Genomic DNA, 21,095 nt, shown 5'->3' on the forward strand with positions numbered 1-21,095 from the left:
CACATCCACATACTCCCATGGATGACACTAACAACACAGCAATTACTGAACTATTTCAACTTGGATGTAGAAGGAAAAACAGAACTGTAACTAAATAAACACAACTATAGGTATTTAAGAAAAGCCCAATGAAATCTTGAGAAGCACATAAAAGATTAATTTCATGATATCAAATACTAATTTTTCCTTATGGTTGCATTTACTTGTTTAGTAAAAATGTAAAAAGTGGGTACTCACATTTTTTTGCTGGAACTTGCTCGAGGAAAGGATGGCTGAAAAATGCTTCTGTAATGAAAATGAGAATGCAACCTTTAAACTGACGTTGATTTTGGCAGACAGGTTGATCTTGTCAATGTAGTCAACATAGTACCCTTGAAATCATATATAATTATTACTGTTGTTTAGTTGCTAAGTCATGTCCAACTCTCTTTTGCAACCCCATAGACCCCGCCAGGCTCCTCTGTCCATGAGATTTCTCAGGCAAGAACCCTGGGGTGGATTGCCATTTCCTTCTCCAGGGGATCTTCCCAACCCAGGTACAGAACGCAGGTCTCCCATATTAGCAGGCAGATTCTTTACCACTGAGCCACCAAGGAAGCTCATAATTATTATTACCTTCTTTATACAAACACAATTTCCTTTCAATGTAACAGCATGTTATTTTTGTAAATCATCTATAAAAATCATCAAATTGTAAGTAGTTCTCAATCAATGAAAATTTAAAAGTAATGGCTGTGAATTCTCCAAATGCCCATTACTAACACAGTACCACCAAGATGACTAAAGTGGATCTGTCCTCTTGCATGGCTGTCTTCAAGTAGACGACAACACAGAGAACCGCAGCCAGGCCCTCGTTAAGCACATATGTGAACTACGGCTGTCAACTGTCCTGACAAGAAGTCTTAGGCAGCTCATTTGTAAATTCCATCCTTCTATCCCAGAAGAAGTATTCCTACAGCTGGTTTCACGTTTTTAAAAAAGCTATTAATTTGATTTAATTCCTTCAGCTATTCACCAAGGATAAAACCTACACAGTAAGCCTGCTAATTAGATAAAGATAAATAGGTAGGTGAGTACATGAAAGTTTATTATTTTACTCTCTTTTCCTGTATGTATAATTTATTTCATTATTTCTTTAAAAGCCCACAAAGACCATCTCATTTATCATTAGGTCTCCAAATTATGTGCTACTAAATAGCACAGAGTGGACAAGGAGAATAGCACAGCATGGAAATTTGCCGGATTAATACAAGATCAGGAGTGAGATTAACTCAGATTTAGTATAAATGACCTCACTCTCTGAAGCACTCAGTTCATGGCCTCAGTAGAAAGTAGTTCTAACAATTTCTGTATAGGGAGTAAGATGAAATAATCTGGATATATCTTTTCTAAAACTTCTATAAAAACTGAAATTAAACTTTAGATCATGCAATTGGTAAATATTTCTATCTTTAAAAGAAAGAAATTAAATGGACATTGCCCAGTAACCATGAGAAAAATGGGCCAATAATGAAATGACATACAGGATAATAGTTTGCAAATTATTGATTATATTAAATATTTGTTATTCTTTCCATACATTTACAAAATATGTAAAAAGGAAAAACACAGAGATAGAAAGAAAAGTAAAAATGAATTTCATTTTCCTCTGAAACCTCTACAGTATCTTAAAAAAATAGTTTTTCATGTGGTTGCCAAGAGGAGAAAGGAGGGTAAGGAGGGACTGGGAGTTGGGGATTAGCAGATGTGAACTACTATATATAGAATGGATAAACAATAAGGTCCTACTGTATAACAGGGAAATATATTCAACAACCTGTGATAAACCATAATGAAAAAGAATATATATGTGTGTATAATAGAATCACTTGGCTGTACATCAGATACTAAAAAACACTGTATATCAACAATACTTCAATAAAACATAAATTAAGAAAAAAAAACTTTTCAAAATACACAAAATTAGAAACCAGATACAAAATTTGAAAATATTACTTACCAAAGTCCATTCTATCTTTTTGGTTTCTCTGAAGCAAACCCAAAAGAAGATTAGCCAAATAAGGTGATGTTTCTCTGGGAATGCTGCAGGGGAGGGGGAAAAAAAAACACTAAAGTGGTGAGTGTATATATATTAACTACACAACTTTTGCTTTCATTATGGTAAATGAAAATGTATATGCAGTTTCACAAATACCACATTTTATACCAAGACAACCATGATAAAGCCTCATTCCTTAAAAGAGAAACAACCCACTAAGCAGCTGCCTCTGAGAAGCAGCATCAGTCTGGGAAGACTCTTGTCTTGAGATTCTTACTGCCTTTGTCAGAACATCTGCAGGACAAAGCCTCTCAGAAGCACAGCCACCTTGAGTTTTAACACAACTTCAACCTGGCACCGAGAGTTGCTACAGAGTTCTCTGTTAAACAAAGAGCAACCTCCAATTCTGCCTGGAAAAGGGTAGAGCTTAAATAAATACAAATGTCTGCAAACAAATGCTATACATAAGTTAAAAATAGCCACAGAACAATTTGCAAAGTAACTTGTACTGAACTATATGTGTGCAGAAGCACCAGTAAGAACCAGACATGGAACAAAAGACTGGTTCAAAATTGGGAAAGGAATACGACAAGGTTGTATATCATCACCTTCCTTATTTAACTAATACACAGAGAACATCACATGAAATGCTGGGCTGGATGAATCACAAGCTGGAATTAAGATTGTCGGTAAAGCTATCAATATGCAGATGACATCACTCTAATGGCAGAAAGCGAAGAGGAACTAAAGAGCCTCTTGATGAAGGTGAAAGAGGAGAGTGAAAAAGCTGACTTGAAACTCAACATTCAAAAAATTAAGTTCATGTCTTCACTTCATGGCAAATAGAAGGGGAAAAAGTGGAAAACAGTAGCAGACTTTATTTTCTTGGGCTCCAAAATCACCGTGGACAGTGCATTAAATTTCACTGCAGCCATGAAATTAAAAGACACTTGCTCCTTGGGAAAAAAGCTATGACAAACCCGGACAGCCTATTAAAGAGTAAAGGTATCATTTTGCCAACAAAATTCTGTATGATCAAAGCTATGGTTTTTCCAGTAGTCATGGTACGAATGTGAGAGTCGTACCATAAAAAAGTCTGAGCACTGAAGAATTGATGCTTTTGAATTGTGGTGCTGGAGAAGACTCCTGAGACTCCCTTGGACAGCAGCAAGATCAAACCAGTCAATCTTAAAGGAAATCAACCTTGAATATTCATTGGAAGGACTGATGTTAAGCTAAAGCTCAAATACTTTGGCCACCTGATGTGAAGACCCAACTTATTGGAAAAGACCCTGATGCTGGGAAAGACTGAAGGCAAAAGCAGAAGAAGGTGGCAGAGGATGAAATGGTTAGATAGTATCACCAAGTCAATGGACATGAATTTGAGCAAACTCCGGGTGATAGGGGAGGACAGGGAAGCCTGGTATACTGTAGTCCATGGAGTCACAAACAGTCAGATACAACTTAGCAACTGAACAACAGAATAAATATATATACATAAATAAGCAGTCAAACATGTAAAGAGAACTCACACCAAAAATATTTCTAAAGAAAAAAAATTTCAAAAGGTACACAGCAAACTCTTGTTCTCCGTAAGAGCAGGGGAAGCCCAGCCACTTTCTGCTTTACACCCATCTATTCTGTTTGCATTTCCCTCCCTTCTCTCAAAAAAACACACATAACTTCTATAGGTTTTTATTCTGAATAAACTTAACATTTTAAAAAGAAAGAAAATGGCACAGCACATGGGCATGCATGATGCTCTAGTAGCTTTCTAATTTCCTGTTAAAATGAATGCTCTCTTTACTGCTAACTGGAAAAAAGATGCAATAATGGAAAAACATACATAAAACACACAGAATTCAGATAAATAACACAGTATTGACAAAGTAAAACCCAGTGTAATCAAGACACATACCTAGGCATTAAGTTCCTGTTTTTTTCATAAAACATCCTTAGGTCTTGAGGACTATTAGCCTGTTAAAAAAAAGAAGAAGAAAATGGTTTAATTTCCTAAAAAACCAAGTGCAAAAACTCCAAATTACATGATGGATGCTCATATTCTTGCAATAGAATAGAGACTGAATTTGAAAGCCATGGACTCCTGAGGGAGCCATCGATGGGCACAAGGAACTTCTAACACCTCTGACACTGTACAGATTCTGCACATCTGGGCATAATGTATTTTTCTGAGGTCAGATTCTCAGAGAGGCCTGAGGCTCAGAAGAGTGACTACTCTGGAGGTTACATGGCCCATCCAACAGGTGTGCTGTGTGAAGTCAGGTGCAACGTACCTTCAAGGGAGTCAAGCCAGAGAACTAAGAAAGTGCTCCTTTCCAGCCTCTCCAGAACACAACACAGCAGCCTCCCTGTAAGAGCTGCTGAATTACTGAAGTTGCCTCTGCCTTTGAACCAGGCTAGGAAATCAAGTGTTCAACCTGCTGTGTCACTGACTTTTAATGCCATCTTGGGCAAATTATTTCTCTCTGTTTTAGTTTTCAAATTTAAAAAACTGTCTCTGTAACTGGCCAATATGAACTCAAGAAGAATCATTGTGATCATATGCTAGAAGAGCTCTTTCTGACAGAATGTTAAGGGAGAGGCAGACCTACCTAAGATAAATTGTGTAAAACCTAAACAATGACCTCTCCTCCAGGAGAGGCAGGAGGAGAGCTGTTACCCATTTTCCCAGACCTGCCCCCGCCCTCACACGGATTCCCAGACCCCAAATCCAGGCTAAGCAGGAAGCGCTAATATCACCATTCACACCTATTTCCCACGGGGTTGTAAGCCTGAGCTGGAGAACCTAGTATTACCTAGTATTAACCCCTACACTGTTCAAGGGCCAACCGCATTCCCCATTTTATAAGTCAAAGGCAACTGCAAAATGAAAAGAGCCCCGAACTAAGTATACCTGAAAAGAGTCACGGTACCTGAAAAGGTGGCTTTCCAACGAGGCACTGATATATCACTGTCCCGATGCTCCACAAGTCGGCCTTGGCATCATAATGTTGAGACATGATAACCTCAGGAGCCTGGGGAGAAAGCAATTCAAGAGACGTGCATAATGTCAGTTACATAATTGACCTGCATGTGTTAACTGGAGAAGATCACACTCCTAACAAAACTACAACAATAAAAACAACACACTGTGATACTGCCCTAATCAAATGATACTGCAACCAATATAGACCCACATTCTTACACTAAGGTTTACTGGCAAGTCCCAAAAACAACACTGGAGGAAAAGCAGCAGGTTGCAGAAAGAAAATATTTCTATATAATAGTATGGACACACAAAATACACAAAGAGCATTAAAATAGTAACAAAGAGTACACCCCAATCCCAGGACCAGGGTTACTTCTGGGATGGGAGAGTAGGAGAGTGAGAAGGGCGGGTTACAGAAGGTACATGAACCACTTTCGAAATATATCATTTCCTCTAAAAGAAGACCAAGGTGAACACAGTAAAATGTTAACTGTCGAATGCGGAGGGTAGGCACACAAATGTTTGCTACATTAGTCCTATTTCCGCCACTTAAAACTCTAAAATAGCGGAAAATCTATTAGGCAAAACATAATAAAAACAGTCTTAAAAGCAAACAAAAAGTCTCTGATACTTTGTTACAGCTGTTTTCTCCCCTCTCATTAGATGTTGCTTTCTAAAACTACCATCAATCAAGGCAAGCATTGACTGGAAATGCTAAATACACTGAATGACAATGACATTTTATTTTCTAGGCATAACATTTTTATTTATTGTTCCTAGTAAACTTCTTACTGGGTCAACTTCCTTTAATAATCAGCCCAAGTACTCTCTCTATCCTCAAGGCTGTAAGTTCAAAACTGAACTGATTTCACACTCGAGAAGTGCAAAGTAGCATTTAATCATATTAAATTATAAGATTTACTATATAAGCAGTAAGGTTATGATCAAGAAAAAGTAAACCTAACACAAAATTTTTTTGAACTTTGAGTACTAGTTCCCTTGATCTCAAAGTTGATTTTACATTAGAAGAAACCCTAACTGAACATAAACCTATTTTAAATTCAAACTGAATTAGGTTCATTTACTTCACAGGATTCTGAAGCTCCAGAATCAAGGTGTTTCCAGGCTTACCACCTCACATTAGTTCAGAAGTGTCACAGCCTTACCCTATTAGACCTGACAGTAACCACAGGAGAGGATAAAGAAGAAAAGTAAGATTTTTCAGCTGTTACATGTGACACGAATGGGAAACATTTCTATAGTATAGGGATCCTGTCAAAAGAGACAACATGCAAAGGATGACTACAACCTATAGGTGAAGATATGCCCCAAAAGATTTTTTTAAGTATTCCTAAAATTACACATCATGTATAGCATGACCATACTTCATCAATTTTTATTTCTAATTTAATCTAATAGAAGATTTCTACCATAACTAATCATGTTAAAAAAATAAATGCCAATGGGCAAAGATGACTTTTATAGTCCACTAGGCTAAAGCGAAAGACGTGTGTATTACAGCATTTCAGTAATATAAGTAACATTTGTAAATACTAAAAACTCAGACTATGATAAAAATCGCATCTTAGTTGGAAACAAGCTTTATACTTAAATCCCAATGCTTCCTGCTGTAAACACAAAGGATGCAAACACTCACCATGTACATTGGGGACCCGCATAGTGTGGCAGCCATCATGTTACTATGCAAGTAACGAGCAAAACCAAAATCAGCTGTTTCACAAAATAAAAGGGAGAAAGTCAAATGATACCTTTGCCCACACTTAACACAGATCATGATTCTTTAAGATACAAGCAGGCACAAAAGAACTATGAGAAACTAAAGCTTATTGACTTAGACTGTCCACCAAAGAAAGAAGTGGCCACCTCACTTTCAACAAGTTAAATAATGGTAGTAGCCACCAATGGCACAGGTCGCTGCTCTGCCAGTTTTGTAACCCAGAAGGGAGTTCCTCGCTTTGCAAGAGAAAATGCCAATAATAGTAAATGATTCATTAATAAAGCTCTCATTAAAATATCAACACCAGGTACAGAGTTTGAGCTGTTTTCATCCTCCTCCAGATACCAGATGTAACCTATATAATAACAGACATTTCTTAAAATACTGGTAAAAAATTGTTTTTCCAACAACCATGAGAACAGCTTTAAAAAAAAATCTAGCATTACCAAGTGCTTCAAATAATCCTGAGAGTGCTAAAGTGTTAGTCTCTCAGTCGTGTCCAACTCTTAGTGACCCCATAGACTGTACAGCCCGCCAGGCTCCTTTATCCATGGGATTCTCCAAGCAAGAATACTGGAGTGGGTAGCCATTTCCTTCACCAGGGGATCTTCCCCACCCAGGGACCGAACCCAGGTCTCCCACACTGCAGGTAGATTCTTTACCATCTGAGCCATGTCTGCCTTGAGTGAGCTAAAAAAAAAAAAACCTTCCAAATAAGAAGCCTGAACTAAATGGTCTCTCAGATCCCTTAGGTTAAAATCCCATGAGCTGTGAAGAATCAGGGTATTAATTTGCTGCCAGCAACGCAGTGTGTTAGCTTCCATCTGATGAAGAGAAGCATCTCCTGCTGAGATTCCTACCCGGAGCCCTGGTGCAGGCCCATCAGCCCTTTCTGAAATTTAGCACCTGCTGCCAACAATGTAAAGCATTCCCACATCCAAATGGACTTCAGTGAACAGAACAAAAATCTCAAAAGTGTCTCAACAAAATTCATCATTCTCACTGAACTAAAATTACCTAAGAATATTGAGTCTCAAAAGTGTTCTTTGAGTGAAACAACATAGCCACATACCTATTTTGATGCGAATACCACTGACACTGGACTTCTTGCGACTGGCGTAGGACAGCAGGATGTTCTGGGGCTTGAGGTCCCTGTGGATGATGCCCTTGCTGTGCAGGATGCGCATGGCAGCTGCGATCTGATGCAGAAACACTCTGATGGTGTCCTCGCTGAGTGTGCCCTTAGCTGGGAGAAAAGGCATTCCATAAACACTTAAGCCTACAAAACCAAGTCTCATCTGTGGGAGTAAGGAATGGGAATTCACTTTTTCTCATTGTTTTTACTCTAACAATTTAAGTCTATGAAGAGGTATCAAATATCTCAAAAATTTTAATCAACTTATTGTAAAGAGAACTGATTTATGTTTATATCTTCTATTCTCATCAGCGATCCTTTATGGTTTTCTTTTCCCACTTTTACTGGGAAGAATGAGCATGACAACAGATGCTTAGCAAATGCGAGTTTCCTCCACAAGCCAAAAATAAGTCCTCTTCACATCAAGTACTTGGGATAAATGTCCATATTTAACCCCAAACACTACCTGAGTACAAATTAAAAACACGTGATATGCTTGGCTGGCGAGACTAAGGCATTACCCCCAACTGGACCTGTCAGGGGGCCGAGGCCCACACCTGTCTCCTTTTCACCTCCCAGAGGCACCTCTCCTAACCAAAGACACCTGTAAGAAGCTGCGTCTTCACTGCTACCAAGAGGTGGTGGGGACACGACTGGAGAGTCATCGCTATCCAGCAAACAGCCACGCCCACACATGCACACCGAGCATGGCTGGATGTGGAGTCAGGCTGCCTTTGTTCAAATCCCAGTTCTTCCACTTACTAATACTCACTGCACAGCCATGGAAGTTGACCCCTCTGTGCCAACTCCTCTACAGAAAACTGAAAACAGACTAACCATGTGGGGCTGTTGCAACATTCAAACAAGACAGCACGTTTAATCATAAAGACTTAAGGAAAACACCTGGCATGTAATAAGTACTCAAAGGTAAAGTGAAAGTGCAAAGTGTCAGTCGGACCAACTCTTGTGACCCCCTGGATCGTGGCCCACCAGGCTCCTCTGTCCAAGGAATTCTCCAGGCAAGAATACTGGAGTGGGTTGCCATTTTCTTCTCCAGAGGATCTTCCCGACCCAGGGATCAAACCTGGGTCTCCTGCACTGCAGGCAGATTCTTTACCATCTGAGCCACCAGGGAAACAAGGTAGTCAGTACACAAATGTGTATTTTATAACAGTGGATCTAAAAGTCAAAAGTCCAATTCCTTCAATCTACATTAGGTATTTAATATCCGGGCCCCCATTTTGACTTCTTTGGCTCAGATGGTAAAGAATCTGCCTGCAATGCAGGAGACCCGGGTTCAATCCCTAGGTCAACCCCATTTTAGAGTCTCTGTGAACATACTTCTGCCCATACAACTCTAGAACATGTTCTTTATAACCTTCTCTTATGCACTTAAAACTAGGAAAGACAGAAATAACACTAATACACTGAACAAGTGAAATATTACTTTTAAAATCATTTTAATGAGTGACATTTTGTCCTTAATATCTTCAACAGTGGAAACAGTGACAGACTTAATTTTGGGGGGCTCCAAAATCACCGAAGATGGTGACTGCAGCCATGGAATTAAAAGATGCTTGCTCCTTGGAAGAAAAGTTATAACCAACCTAGACAGCATATTCAAAAGCAGAGACATTACTTTGCCAACAAAGGTCCATCTAGTCAAAGCTATGGTTTTTCCAGTAGTCGTGTATGGATTTGAGAGTTGGACTATAAAGAAAGCTGAGCACCAAAGAATTGATGCTTTTGAACTATGGTGTTGGAAAAGACTCTTGAAAGTCCCTTGGACTGCAAGGAGATCCAACTAGTTCATCCTAAAGGAAATCAGTCCTGAATATTCCTTGGAAGGACTGATGCTGAAGCTGAAACTCCAATACTTTGGCCATCTGATGCGAAGAACTGACTCATTTGAAAAGACCCTGATGCTGGGAAAGATTGAAGGCGGGAGGAGAAGGGGACAACAGAGGATGAGATGGTTGGATGGCATCACCAACTCAATGGACATGAGTTTGAGTAAACTCCAGGAGTTGGTGATGGACAGGGAGGCCTGGTGTGCTGCAGTCCATGGGGTCACAAAAAGTCAGACACGACTGAGCGACTGAACTGAGTATCTTCAAATGAACTAAATCCCCATGGTTTAAAAATTACCAAATACTTTTTTCTGTGAGGGCTATTTTCATCTGCTTTTAAAAATTCCTTGGGGTTCTTTCCCTGATGCTCACTATTAAAAAGAAAAATCCAAATGCATTAAAACATACAAAAAGTGAAAGCTTCCTTGCTCCCCTCCCTAGAGATGAATGAACACTGTTAAACTCTGGAGTACGTTCTCCCGGTTCTCCCAGCTCTACTGACACTTCCCTTGCAGATGAACGCAACGATGACAGCACATTAGTGGGAGGGTCAAAGCAACAACTGGCGGAGAAGGCGATGGCACCCCACTCCAGTACTCTTGCCTGGAAAATCCCATGGATGGAGGAGCCTGGTGGGCTGCAGTCCATGGGGTCCCACAGAGTTGGACACGACTGAGTGACTTCACTTTCACTTTTCACCTTCATGCCTTAGAGAAGGAAATGGCAACCCATTCCAGTGTTCTTGCCTGGAGGATCCCAGGGACGGGGGAGCCTGGTGGACTGCTGTCTATGGGGCCTCACAGAGTCAGACACAAATGAAACGACTTAGCAGCAGCAGCAGCAAATCAACAACTGGAGCTTTACTGCTGTAACATTTTAAATTACACTGAAGCAATAAAAATGGATGGTATGGCTTTTTCCATCTCATTCATTTACATTTTCATTTTAGGGCTTAGAAAACTTTTGCTACTGTCAATGACTGCAGCTGCTTAGAACTTGTATCTTTGCCCCATGATACATGCAAGTTTATCTGATTCAGAGACCAAATTCTAACACTGTTTCTGTGCAGAAAAATTAATGATCTCATTTAGGCTGTTTCTGGGCACAAACTACAGTAGAAATTCACATATTTCTATGAACACGGAATGCCTACTCTCAACACAATCCCACAAACTGAAATTCTCTTGGTAAAAGCTTAACATTTTAAAGGCACAGCCAACATGAAAACTCTCAGACGGATGAACTCCTGAGCAGTTGGCCCTGACAGGGCAGGCTCAGCCGTGGCTGCCAAACTGAAGGTATCTGCTAAAAATAATGTTAAAGTACAACTTACCAATTACTTTCCAACTTCCCTTATTTTAACTTGCAATCAAAAGAATTTGTTTTTTATCTTTTGAAGATGTGAAAGGCACTTTATCAAAGCAAATACAAGGACTAAATGGGTGTCTTGTGATTTAATGGCATTATGCCCTCCAGACCTCTGACAGATCTTCTTGATCAATGCTCCCCAACAGAAACATAATGTGAGCCTTATACATACCTTAACATCTCCTAGTAGCCACATTTTCAAACATGAAAAGAAACTGGTGAAATAATATCTATTTAACCTAGTACTTCCAAAATATCATTTCAGCCTATAATCAACATTAAAAATCTTGATATAATCACTCTTTCTTTCAAAATGCAATGTGTGTTGCATATCACAGCATACCTTTCAATAGCTCAACAGCCCCATGTGGTCAGTGGCTACTGTAGTGGACAGTACAGCTCTAGACAATGCCTTGAGTACCTAAGTTATTCGACACATCTCTTCAAGTGGCAGACAGGGGAGAGGTTAAGTATGACCATTAAGTATGACCAGCAATTAAGTGACATAACAAAGGAACTACTGCAAACCAGCCTGCCTGTCTTGACCTCAACATTCAGGTAAGCTCTTCATTCCCTGCTCTCCTGATCTAACACTACTGCTCCAGAACATCCAAAGCAGAGTTCAACATCACATATAGATTGTTGAGGAAGCTAACAAACCTGCTACAGCAGCATCAGCACCTGTGTCAGCCCACAGGCTTTCTGTTAGAAAAGAACACTGATATTCCGACAAGGAAGTGAAATAGCTAAGTGCCCCTCAGCTTGACCCCGGGGAAAGGGGCTTTTACCTGGATCGATAAGAAGTCAAGGATCTCAAGATTCAGAGGTTAACAGAAGGTAGAAGCAAGGTGTTTTCTAGCTCTAACTCCTCTCCTCCAATAGAGAAAAAAATGCCCATCTCTGAATTTTATCTACTAGCAAATGACTTTTTGAAAAACCTTTTTACCAAACTGACATAATCTGAGAGAATCTCAGGAAAAATACCAGAGAAGGCAATGGCAACCCACTCCAGTACTCTTGCCTGGAAAATCCCATGGGCGGAGGAGCCTGGTGGGTTGCAGTCCAGGGGGTCTCGAAGAGTCAGACACGACTGAGCAACTTCACTTTCACGCGTTGGAGAAGGAAATGGCAACCCACTCCAGTGTTCTTGCCTGGAGAATTCCAGGGATGGGGGAGCCTCGTGGGCTGCCGTCTATGGGGTCGCACAGAGTCGGACATGACTGAAGCGACTTAGCAGCAGCAGCAGGAAAAATACAAAAAACACACATGGACTAACCTCCTGAGTTCAGAATAATGGTGGTCTCTCAGTGGGAGGGACTGGAGTAGGACTACAGAAGGGCCCTCAGGAGCTTCAACTGTATTTAAAATTTCTTTAACTATGGGGAGGAGGAGAAATACTTGTGTTCTATATATTATTTCTACATGGCTTTCAAAATCTCAGCAATATTTTATATTTTAAAGATTTTAAAATCTCATTTTTTATTGTTCCTTGTTTACCTGAACATTTAAAATACACTGCTTCTCTCCTGTAAACTGCCCACACCCTTTCTGAGTGTATCTACTGATGTCTTAGTGCTTTTACGATCAATTGCCATGACCTAGTTTTAGGCTGGGAGAAGGCAATGGCACCCCACTTCAGTACTGTTGCCCGGAAAATCCCATGGATGGAGGAGCCTGGTGGGCTGCAGTCCATGGGGTTGCTAAGAGTCAGACATGACTGAGCGACTTCACTTTCACTTTCCACTTTCATGCACTGGAGAAGGAAATGGCAACCCACTCCAATGTTCTTGCCTGGAGAATCCCAGGGACGGGGGAGCCTGGTGGGCTGCAGTCCATGGGGTCGCACAGAGTCGGACACGACTGAAGCGACTTAGCAGCAGCAGTTTTAGGCTGAGAGATGAACCTTTTACTACTTTTTTATTCGTTTGTTTTGCCTATTTCCCATATACTTTCAAGGGTGAACAAGTAGGTGCTGACTTCATCTAATGTCCTTTAAAAAGTACTTTGGAGGGACACAATTTGATCTGAACACGAACACACTTTATATATGGAATTTCAAGCAACATCTAGTACTAAAACCTTACCTCTATGCCACAAAATAATGTCAAGGTTACCCTGAATCCCTTACGACATCTTTTAAAATTTACAAGCAACATTCATGTTAATAAACACATCCTAGGACATATTCTCCCACTATTTTTTTTTTTAAGGAGATGAAAGAGACTAAAGGTTCACTGCCAGCCCCCAACTAGAATCCTTTGAAGAGAAATTTTGTTGGTTTTTCTCTGATGGTGAGAAACCTCACCTCTCAAACTGTCAGAGAAAGGCACACATAAACAAGTACTTATATACAAGCAAAGGAGTAAAACCACAACACACAACAGTCAGGCAGCAAAGCAACCACAATTAAACATATACAAATATTTATTGGATGTTTCTATACACGTACAGAAAACAAGGGTAGCATATTTCAGAAGTAAATGAAGATTAAACACACTATAGTACTATACTGACCACTGACAAAGTTAAAAAATTACCTTGCAAATAATCTGCCAGGTCTCCACCATTGCAATACTGATATACAAAACAAAAAGTAATTAAAATAAGACACTGATTCAAGATTATTTCAATTCATTATCAGCTTTCTTTTTTTTAATTTGGCTACATGGCATATAGTATCTCAGTTCCCTGACCAGGGATCGAACCCACATCCCCTGCATTGGAAGCTTGGAGTCTTAACCACTGGATCACCATGGAAATCCTATCAGTTAATTTTAATTAAAAATACATTTGTAATATTATAAATCCAGTCCCAAATTATAAGAATCACAGAATCAACATTTTAAAATTTTATATTCCTTATAAAATAGAATCTAAATCACTGAAACTTTATTAATTCAAATTTCAAATAACCTGTCAATTTTAAGGTATGCATTAATCAAAAGAAAAAAATTAAAAAGAAACCTGGATACTACCTACCTCCATCACCAGAAAGACAGAGTTGGGTAATTCCTGAAAAGTAAACATATTATACATGGTCTAGATTAGAGAAAAAAGTAAGCAAAAATTTTAAAATAATGATTGTTAATAAAATAGTATATGTATTCATTTTAAAGAAGTAAAATGAAATCACAAAATCCATTAGTAAGTGAAATTTAAAATCCCCTAAACACTGACATAAGCATCTCAGCTTCAATGACACTAAATGGCTAATGTAGTCATCAAGAAGTTCAAGTCTATTCATGCAAAGAACTAAAGGAAGAGCAACACTAAATGTGCAGTCTCGATTCTGAAACACACGGTCTGGGATGCTTTGTCCTACCGGCCCACACACACCTGAAGGAAGCATGTACTTGCTGGGATTCTTAACTGTAATATAATACATTTCCACCTTTTTGCTTGATTATCTTCACCTCAACAGCTGGCCAATATTTACGTCTGGTATGTAACCCCATACCCTTCTCCTACTCATATAATCAGAAGCTAAACACACACACAAACACACTTTACTTTGAAAAAACCGGATATCACATATAAATGTCTGAACCTTGCTTTCCTTACTCAATAATATACCAAAGAAATCCATCCAAGTCAAATGCATATGTACAAGTCTTTTTCCTAACTGTCATATGTCATTGTGTGACTATATCACCATTTAAGCTGTTTCCTACCAAGGAACATCACTTGTTTCCAGTCTGGGCCATTATAAGCAAAGCTGTATTGTTTCTTGGACATACATCCTAGTTCTCAGGCTTTTATGGCCCTCGGATAGATGTCCAGGATTCTGGGTTGTTTAGTCAAGGATGTGCAGCTCTAACATCCTTGGCAGATACTCCTCAATGACAGACTTTTTAACTCCCTACTATAAACAGGACACTGGTCCAGGCCCCGAGGGTACAGCAGTAAGACAGCAGAGTAGAATATCCTTTTCTCCCCAATCTTAAATTCTAAGAAGGGAGGGTCAGGAGCAAGTCAACAAACAAAAGCATTAAGTACACAGAGCCTGGAGATGATGATAGGTGCTTTGGGGAAGGAGGAGAAACAGGGTTGGGAGGGGACTGCAATTCCATTTAGGGTGGCTAAAGAAAGCTTCCTGAAAACATACCGTTTGAGTGAAGACATAAGGAAGGTTGAGGTGTACCTATGCAGACAACAGACACGGCGATCCACCTGCACATATAATCTCCCTGCAGGAAGGAGGCCCTCGGCATGAGGAAAAGGGGGAAGTGGCCAAGAACCACAGGAGGCCCAAGTAGACAAAACAGAAGCAGCAACATGCAGAGAAGGGGAGACCGGAGATAGCGGGGTTTGTCTTTCACGCACAGAAACAGGAGCCCCTGCAGGACCCATGCAGATAAGGAACACACCCTGACCTGCATTACTGGGAGTACTTGGACTGTAATGCCCAGACTCTTCCTCAGGGTGGAGGCAAAGTGTCGTCACACACTCCAAAAATCATATCCAAAGCCTGACATTTGTACCAGTGACACATCTCCTCCTCAATCACACCAGGAAGAATTACTGCACTTACTACTTTTGCCAATAGGAAAGGTGAGAAGTGACATCTTTCACCTTAATTTACCTTTCTCTACTTGTTTATGAAAATTTCACCCATTTATGGCTGTATCATCTGACATAAAATAAGTCTTTCAAAACTTTTATGTCCCTACTTTTATCGCTTCTGAGTTTATCTTGACTTAAAATACCTTTCTAGGGACTTTCCTGGTAGTCCAGTGGTTGGCAGTCCTCCTGCCAATGTGGGGGACACAGGTTTGATCTCTGGTCTGGAAGGATCCCATGTGCTGCTGAGCAACTGAACCCTTGCACCACAACTACTGAGCCTGTGCTCAGCAACAAGAGAAGCCACCACAATGAGAAGCCCGTGTACTGCAATGAAGACCCAGCACAGCCAAAAATAAAAATAAATAAAATACCCTTCTAGCTCTTAGATTACATATAGTCATATAAATATTATTCTAAGATCATTACTGCTTATTTTATATATTTAAGCTTTTGAGTCACTGAAAATTATTCTGGAAAAATGATGAGGACAGATGTCTCAGTTTGCCAGCATCATGTATTGAACGAATCTCTTTTTCACTACACTAAAAATTAACAAGAGGTAGATGTTTCCAGACCATTGACGTTCATGCAGGGAAGTATTCCCAGCTGACAATACTTACCTCATGCCCAAAATACTCAAAGATATGTATCTTTCAAAAGCAGTCATGATATCACCCTCCGAACGGCTTTGCACCATCCTTGGACTAGCGATCCATCCCGTGTGAGCCCTCCACCGTCCCCTACATCACCCAGCACTCCCTCCACTCCCAGCACTCCTGCCACATCCCTTCTTCCAGGTCCTCACTCTTGTCTTTCCTGTCGGGTCCTCACAGAGGCTGCATCTGCGTGGGAAGCTGACCTGCCTATGCCCAGCCCAGCCTCCTCCCACTGTATTACATGACTATAGATTCATATATGTGTTTAGAAAACTCTAAAACAAATATAACAAACAGTGGTTATCCCTGGGAAGTGCCATATCTTTTCTAATTTATTCATTTTGATAATGCTGGAATATTTAAACTGTGAGTGAGTGAGTGAGTGAGTAAAAGTCGCTCAGTCATGTCCAACTGTTTGCAACCCCATAGACTACACAGTCCATGGAATTCTCCATGCTAGAATACCGGATCTTCCCAACCCAGGGCTAGAACTCAGGTATCCTGAATTGCAGGCAGATTCTTTACCAGCTGAGCCACTAGGGAAGCCCCATTCAAACTGTTAGCATATATTACTTTTGTAATTAGGGAAAATGTGTTTAAGTGTCATCTAAAGTGAAACCTGAGGACTACAATGTCAAAAGTTCTCAGTTCATCAAAGTGCACATAAGTCTGAGGTAGACCTCCACAAGTGGCGGCCAGTATGAATGGTGCTCGTCTCCAGTGGATAAAATGACTGCACCCGCCTCTGCCCCCCACACCCTGTACCCCAATCAGAATCCAGCGAGCAAATCTAAACTCTGTCTACTCAACAGCCAAGCGTCAAGATTATATTCATCTGACCAAGAGTTCTGAAGTCTATTTTTATAAATTAATTCCAGGAGTACACAATGCACAAAACAGTAAACATTTCTCAGCAGTCACCTTGATATTTCCAATTGTTCCACAGTTCTGGTTTCTGGAACATGTTCTCCCTAATGATATCTCATTCTGCAGCCAAAGCCAGTACTTTAAAATATTCATTTCGACAGACAAAAATCTAACTACACTCTCCACCCTGAAAGCAAAATCAACTCTGAACTTGATAGCGTTTTCTGTACCTCTCAAGAGACAGGCAAAGAAGAGTTAATATTACTTACCAATTTTTACACGAGGCACTGACTTGTACCTCGTGGTGCCCTCTATCTACAGAAACTCAGACAACTACACAAACAGCTCTGAGGAGAACCAGCATTTCAATAGGGATTGTGACATCAGATTAGTTTTGACTTTAACTGTTTTTCCCTTTTCTAGGCTGCTTTGAATTTCTCAAATGAAGGAATGAATTGTATCTATTTAAATAGGTAATAAAATATACCCACAGAGTATACATGTTCTGTATATGGAATCTGTTGTATTTTTGGAGATCACACACTGACATCAAAAACTTTAAACCTGATCGTTCTACTTGTCCCAATAATTCCAATTCTAGAAACTGAACTCACAAGACATAATCAGGTATCTTCAGAAGTTATGTATTATCCTTGGAGCATTTTTTTGTAATGGGAAAAATCTAAACATCTTACAACTTGGGTAGAGTTAAATAAATACTTTGCTGTATGATATGACTACATAAAAAATAACTATTTTTTAAAGGACATACAGAAGAGCCCACTAAAATTAATCACACTGAGAGCAAGGCCTGTTTTACAAATGCCTAGCACACAGCACCTCACCACATGGAACCTCACAAAATGAATGAATTTGAATAATGTAAGTGTATAGGGAAATGGTTTTAGCTAGAAATAAAATAGCAGAATCACATAACACACTCATTTACTTCCTGGAATTCCACTGTCCAGACTAAGAAAACAAAAGAACAGAGTAATGTGCATCAAGCACCTGGTCGGCTGTGGAAGGAGTGGAGGGAAAAGCTGAATGCACCGCCCCTCAGGATCAGACTCCTGGAGTTCCCATCAGGTGAATACCACTAGCAAGGGTGATTCTAGGATCCAAGGATTTGAAAACACAATATGGCCCCTAAATACAAGCCAACTACTTGCTCTGGTGCTCCACCCAATAAGCAGGAATTTTCTCTAAACCTGGGCTTTTGAAAAGGATTTCCAAGGGTGATGTTGCCTTAGAATGTAACTTCAGAATCCAGCCTTCCCACCTCCAAAAATAATACGACTCTACTGTACGCAATCAACATAAACAAATCCAGGTGATGAATCTGCAGTTTCTTTGTTATCATGCCATGTTATCGCCTAATATCACCACTATTAGCAAACATTGCTTCTGCAATAAGAAAAAAAGCTCTAGTTGATTTTTCAATAGCCCAAAATAGTCCTTTCTACATTCATCACAGAAATGCCAGATCTCACGTCAATATTTCTCTACTTGACCTAAAACAACACTACTGTAGCATATTATCATTTATCAGTAAGTTTACTTATGCAGCACATTATTTTATCCTTTTGCCCTATACTATTTTATACAAATTCTTAATAAACACACAACTCCAGCTATATATCTTTTCAACAAGAAAAAAGCAATTTTTCTATTTCTATGATGACATTTAAATTTGTATGAAATGGAAAAAATTTCTATTAAGTTCTTTATTAACAAACATACATATATTTCTTTGAAAATCCAAAATAAGGTACCTGAACATCATAGAGTGCTACAATGTTTTCATGCTGAAGTTCCTGTTAAGAAAATTGAGAATTCAAAATATTTGTATTTAAGAATTGTAATTTTTCAATATGCAAATAAAATTAAGTATATACACACATTTATATCCATTTATACTATTTCTAGTATACTACACTTTTGTTACTAGTTAAAACAATTCAGTCTAATTAAGAATAACAAGAAATGTGCCTGATCAAACTACTTGGGGCAAAAATTTTTTCACTGTCCTAATTTATTCTCATTTACAAAATAAAAGGTCAGTATGACCACATATTTTACTGCTAGTCTTTTAGATTTAATACATAATTTCTAACAAGAAAGGCCTAAAATTCCAAACTGCTTTTAGAAAGCATGATTTGCCTAAAAGAAAACAAAATATAATTCAACAAGCTATAATTCTTACCCAAGAGCTGTCCACAGAACAGCAGTTCTGATGAACGTTAGATGAAGGTTCCATGTTTATATTACTTTGGGATTAAACACACCTAAACCTATTTCTTCACTGCATATTTTTTTCGAATTTCTTTATAATGAATCAAGGGCTTTGTGACTCTCCAAGAAGTATTAAGTAAACATGACTTTCCACATTTATTTGACCATGGACTCCTTTCCCCCCTCAAAGCATCCCACTTGGATAATTCTGCTTATGAGTGATCTAAAAAGACAACTTCCAAGGAAAATAACTTTGCTCAATTTATAAGGAAAATAGATTACAACTGCCCCCAGTTCTCCAAAAAAATATTTAACAAGAAAGGAATCAACAGAAAAAGAGAGAAATAATGCGTAAGAGAGGCCTGTGTGTAGTGGTAGTCACTCAGTCATATCCGACTCCATGCAACCCCATGGACTGTAGCCAGCCAGGCTTCTCTGTCCATGGGATTCTCCAGGCAAGAATACAGGAGTGGATTGCCATGACCTCCTCCAGGGGATCTTCCTCACCCAGGGATTGAACCTGGGTCTCCTGCACAGGAGGCAGACTCTTTACCATCTGAGCCACGAGGGAAACCTCCAAGAGATGCCTGCCTCTTCTCAAAGGACAACGCAATAACTAAGGGAAAGGAATGATGAGAAGCTAAAATCAGTTTTCATCTAATCCCTCTAAGCACTGACCAAGAGCCGCAAGCATCTATTCTTAAAAACAGCTTGCAAGTACTCAATGTTTCAAAAAACTGAGCATGCAAAAATGAGAGCAACAGGTGAACATTCTCAAACTTGGGGTCAACTACCCAAACTGGAAAGGATGTCATCTTGTGTTCATTTAAGTTTTACTCTAGTGTATCTAGTATGAAATACCCCATAAAGAAACATACCTTTAAGATTTTAATTTCCTTCCCAAGCAGTATTTGTGATTTTGACAGGTTCTTTTTATTAATACTTTTAATGGCTACCTCCCAATCAGTTTTCTGGAAAGGAAAAACAATTACTCCTGAAAATTATTCCACAGAAACAACTGAAGAGAAACAAAGAAAAAAGAATCTATAAGCATAAAGATGTTTTTAGCAAATTCATGTAATAGCACCAGGAGAAAATAGAACCCAAATTTATAACAAGAAAATGATTTTACAAAGGTGTAGCAAGCTAACGTCCCACAAGACAGCCAGTAAAAATAAATATGAAGCCTCCGTAGTAACTAGCAATAAATGGAAAAAAAAAAGGACACACTTTATCTACAACGACTTAAAAGTTATGGAGGATAAGCTGGGAGATGGTTAACAGTTAACCGAAAATAGGATTTGACAGCTAGGCAGGATTAAACGATTCGTGGTTTTGGTTTTTTTTTTTTTTTTCTTTCTTGAGTTTTAAGTTATTCTCACGATAAAGGAAAACTCGGTAATATTGTATTTACTACTTTACAGGCTGAGCAACCAGGCCAGCCAGCCCTCTTCAGACCTGCCCCTTGGCTCAAACTCTCTTAGGATTATTTCCACTCCTGAGGTGCCTTTCCGAATTCTTTAGATTCTAAAACCTGCTGGGAGCCTGTTTTCAAAACAGCATAAGCTTAAAAAGAAAAAAAAAAAAAAGCTGAGCCCGCTCTCGGGTCGATTTGGGTCTCCCCGCCTCACCCCACGGCCGGCCGTCCGCCCAGCC

At 39.4% G+C, this 21,095-nt stretch overlaps 1 protein-coding gene across 4 annotated transcripts in view; it reads right to left on the reverse strand.

Moving 5' to 3' along the window:
• Positions 1 to 21,081, reverse strand: part of ULK2 (unc-51 like autophagy activating kinase 2) — a 58,805-nt gene extending 37,724 nt beyond the window's left edge. For 2 of the 4 annotated variants that reach the window (XM_010842929.1, XM_010842928.1), the window contains exons 1-8: positions 14,098 to 15,899; positions 13,656 to 13,692; positions 7,838 to 8,011; positions 6,685 to 6,758; positions 4,972 to 5,073; positions 3,957 to 4,015; positions 2,000 to 2,082; positions 238 to 285 (exon numbers count right to left, since the gene is read on the reverse strand). In XM_010842929.1, the coding sequence (XP_010841231.1) occupies positions 238 to 285; positions 2,000 to 2,082; positions 3,957 to 4,015; positions 4,972 to 5,073; positions 6,685 to 6,758; positions 7,838 to 8,011; positions 13,656 to 13,692; positions 14,098 to 14,154 (634 nt within the window). In that variant the 5' untranslated portion in view covers positions 14,155 to 15,899. Of the gene's footprint in view, positions 1 to 237; positions 286 to 1,999; positions 2,083 to 3,956; positions 4,016 to 4,971; positions 5,074 to 6,684; positions 6,759 to 7,837; positions 8,012 to 13,655; positions 13,693 to 14,097; positions 15,900 to 18,979; positions 19,022 to 20,317 lie in introns of those variants that run through there. The other 2 variants (XM_010842931.1, XM_010842930.1) reach the window with 2 other exon arrangements.
• Between the last annotated feature and the right edge of the window lie 14 nt (positions 21,082 to 21,095).

The sequence above is a fragment of the Bison bison genome, unplaced genomic scaffold (assembly GCF_000754665.1).
Source record: "Bison bison bison isolate TAMUID 2011002044 unplaced genomic scaffold, Bison_UMD1.0 scf7180017864180, whole genome shotgun sequence".
Classification (NCBI taxonomy): domain Eukaryota; kingdom Metazoa; phylum Chordata; class Mammalia; order Artiodactyla; family Bovidae; genus Bison; species Bison bison.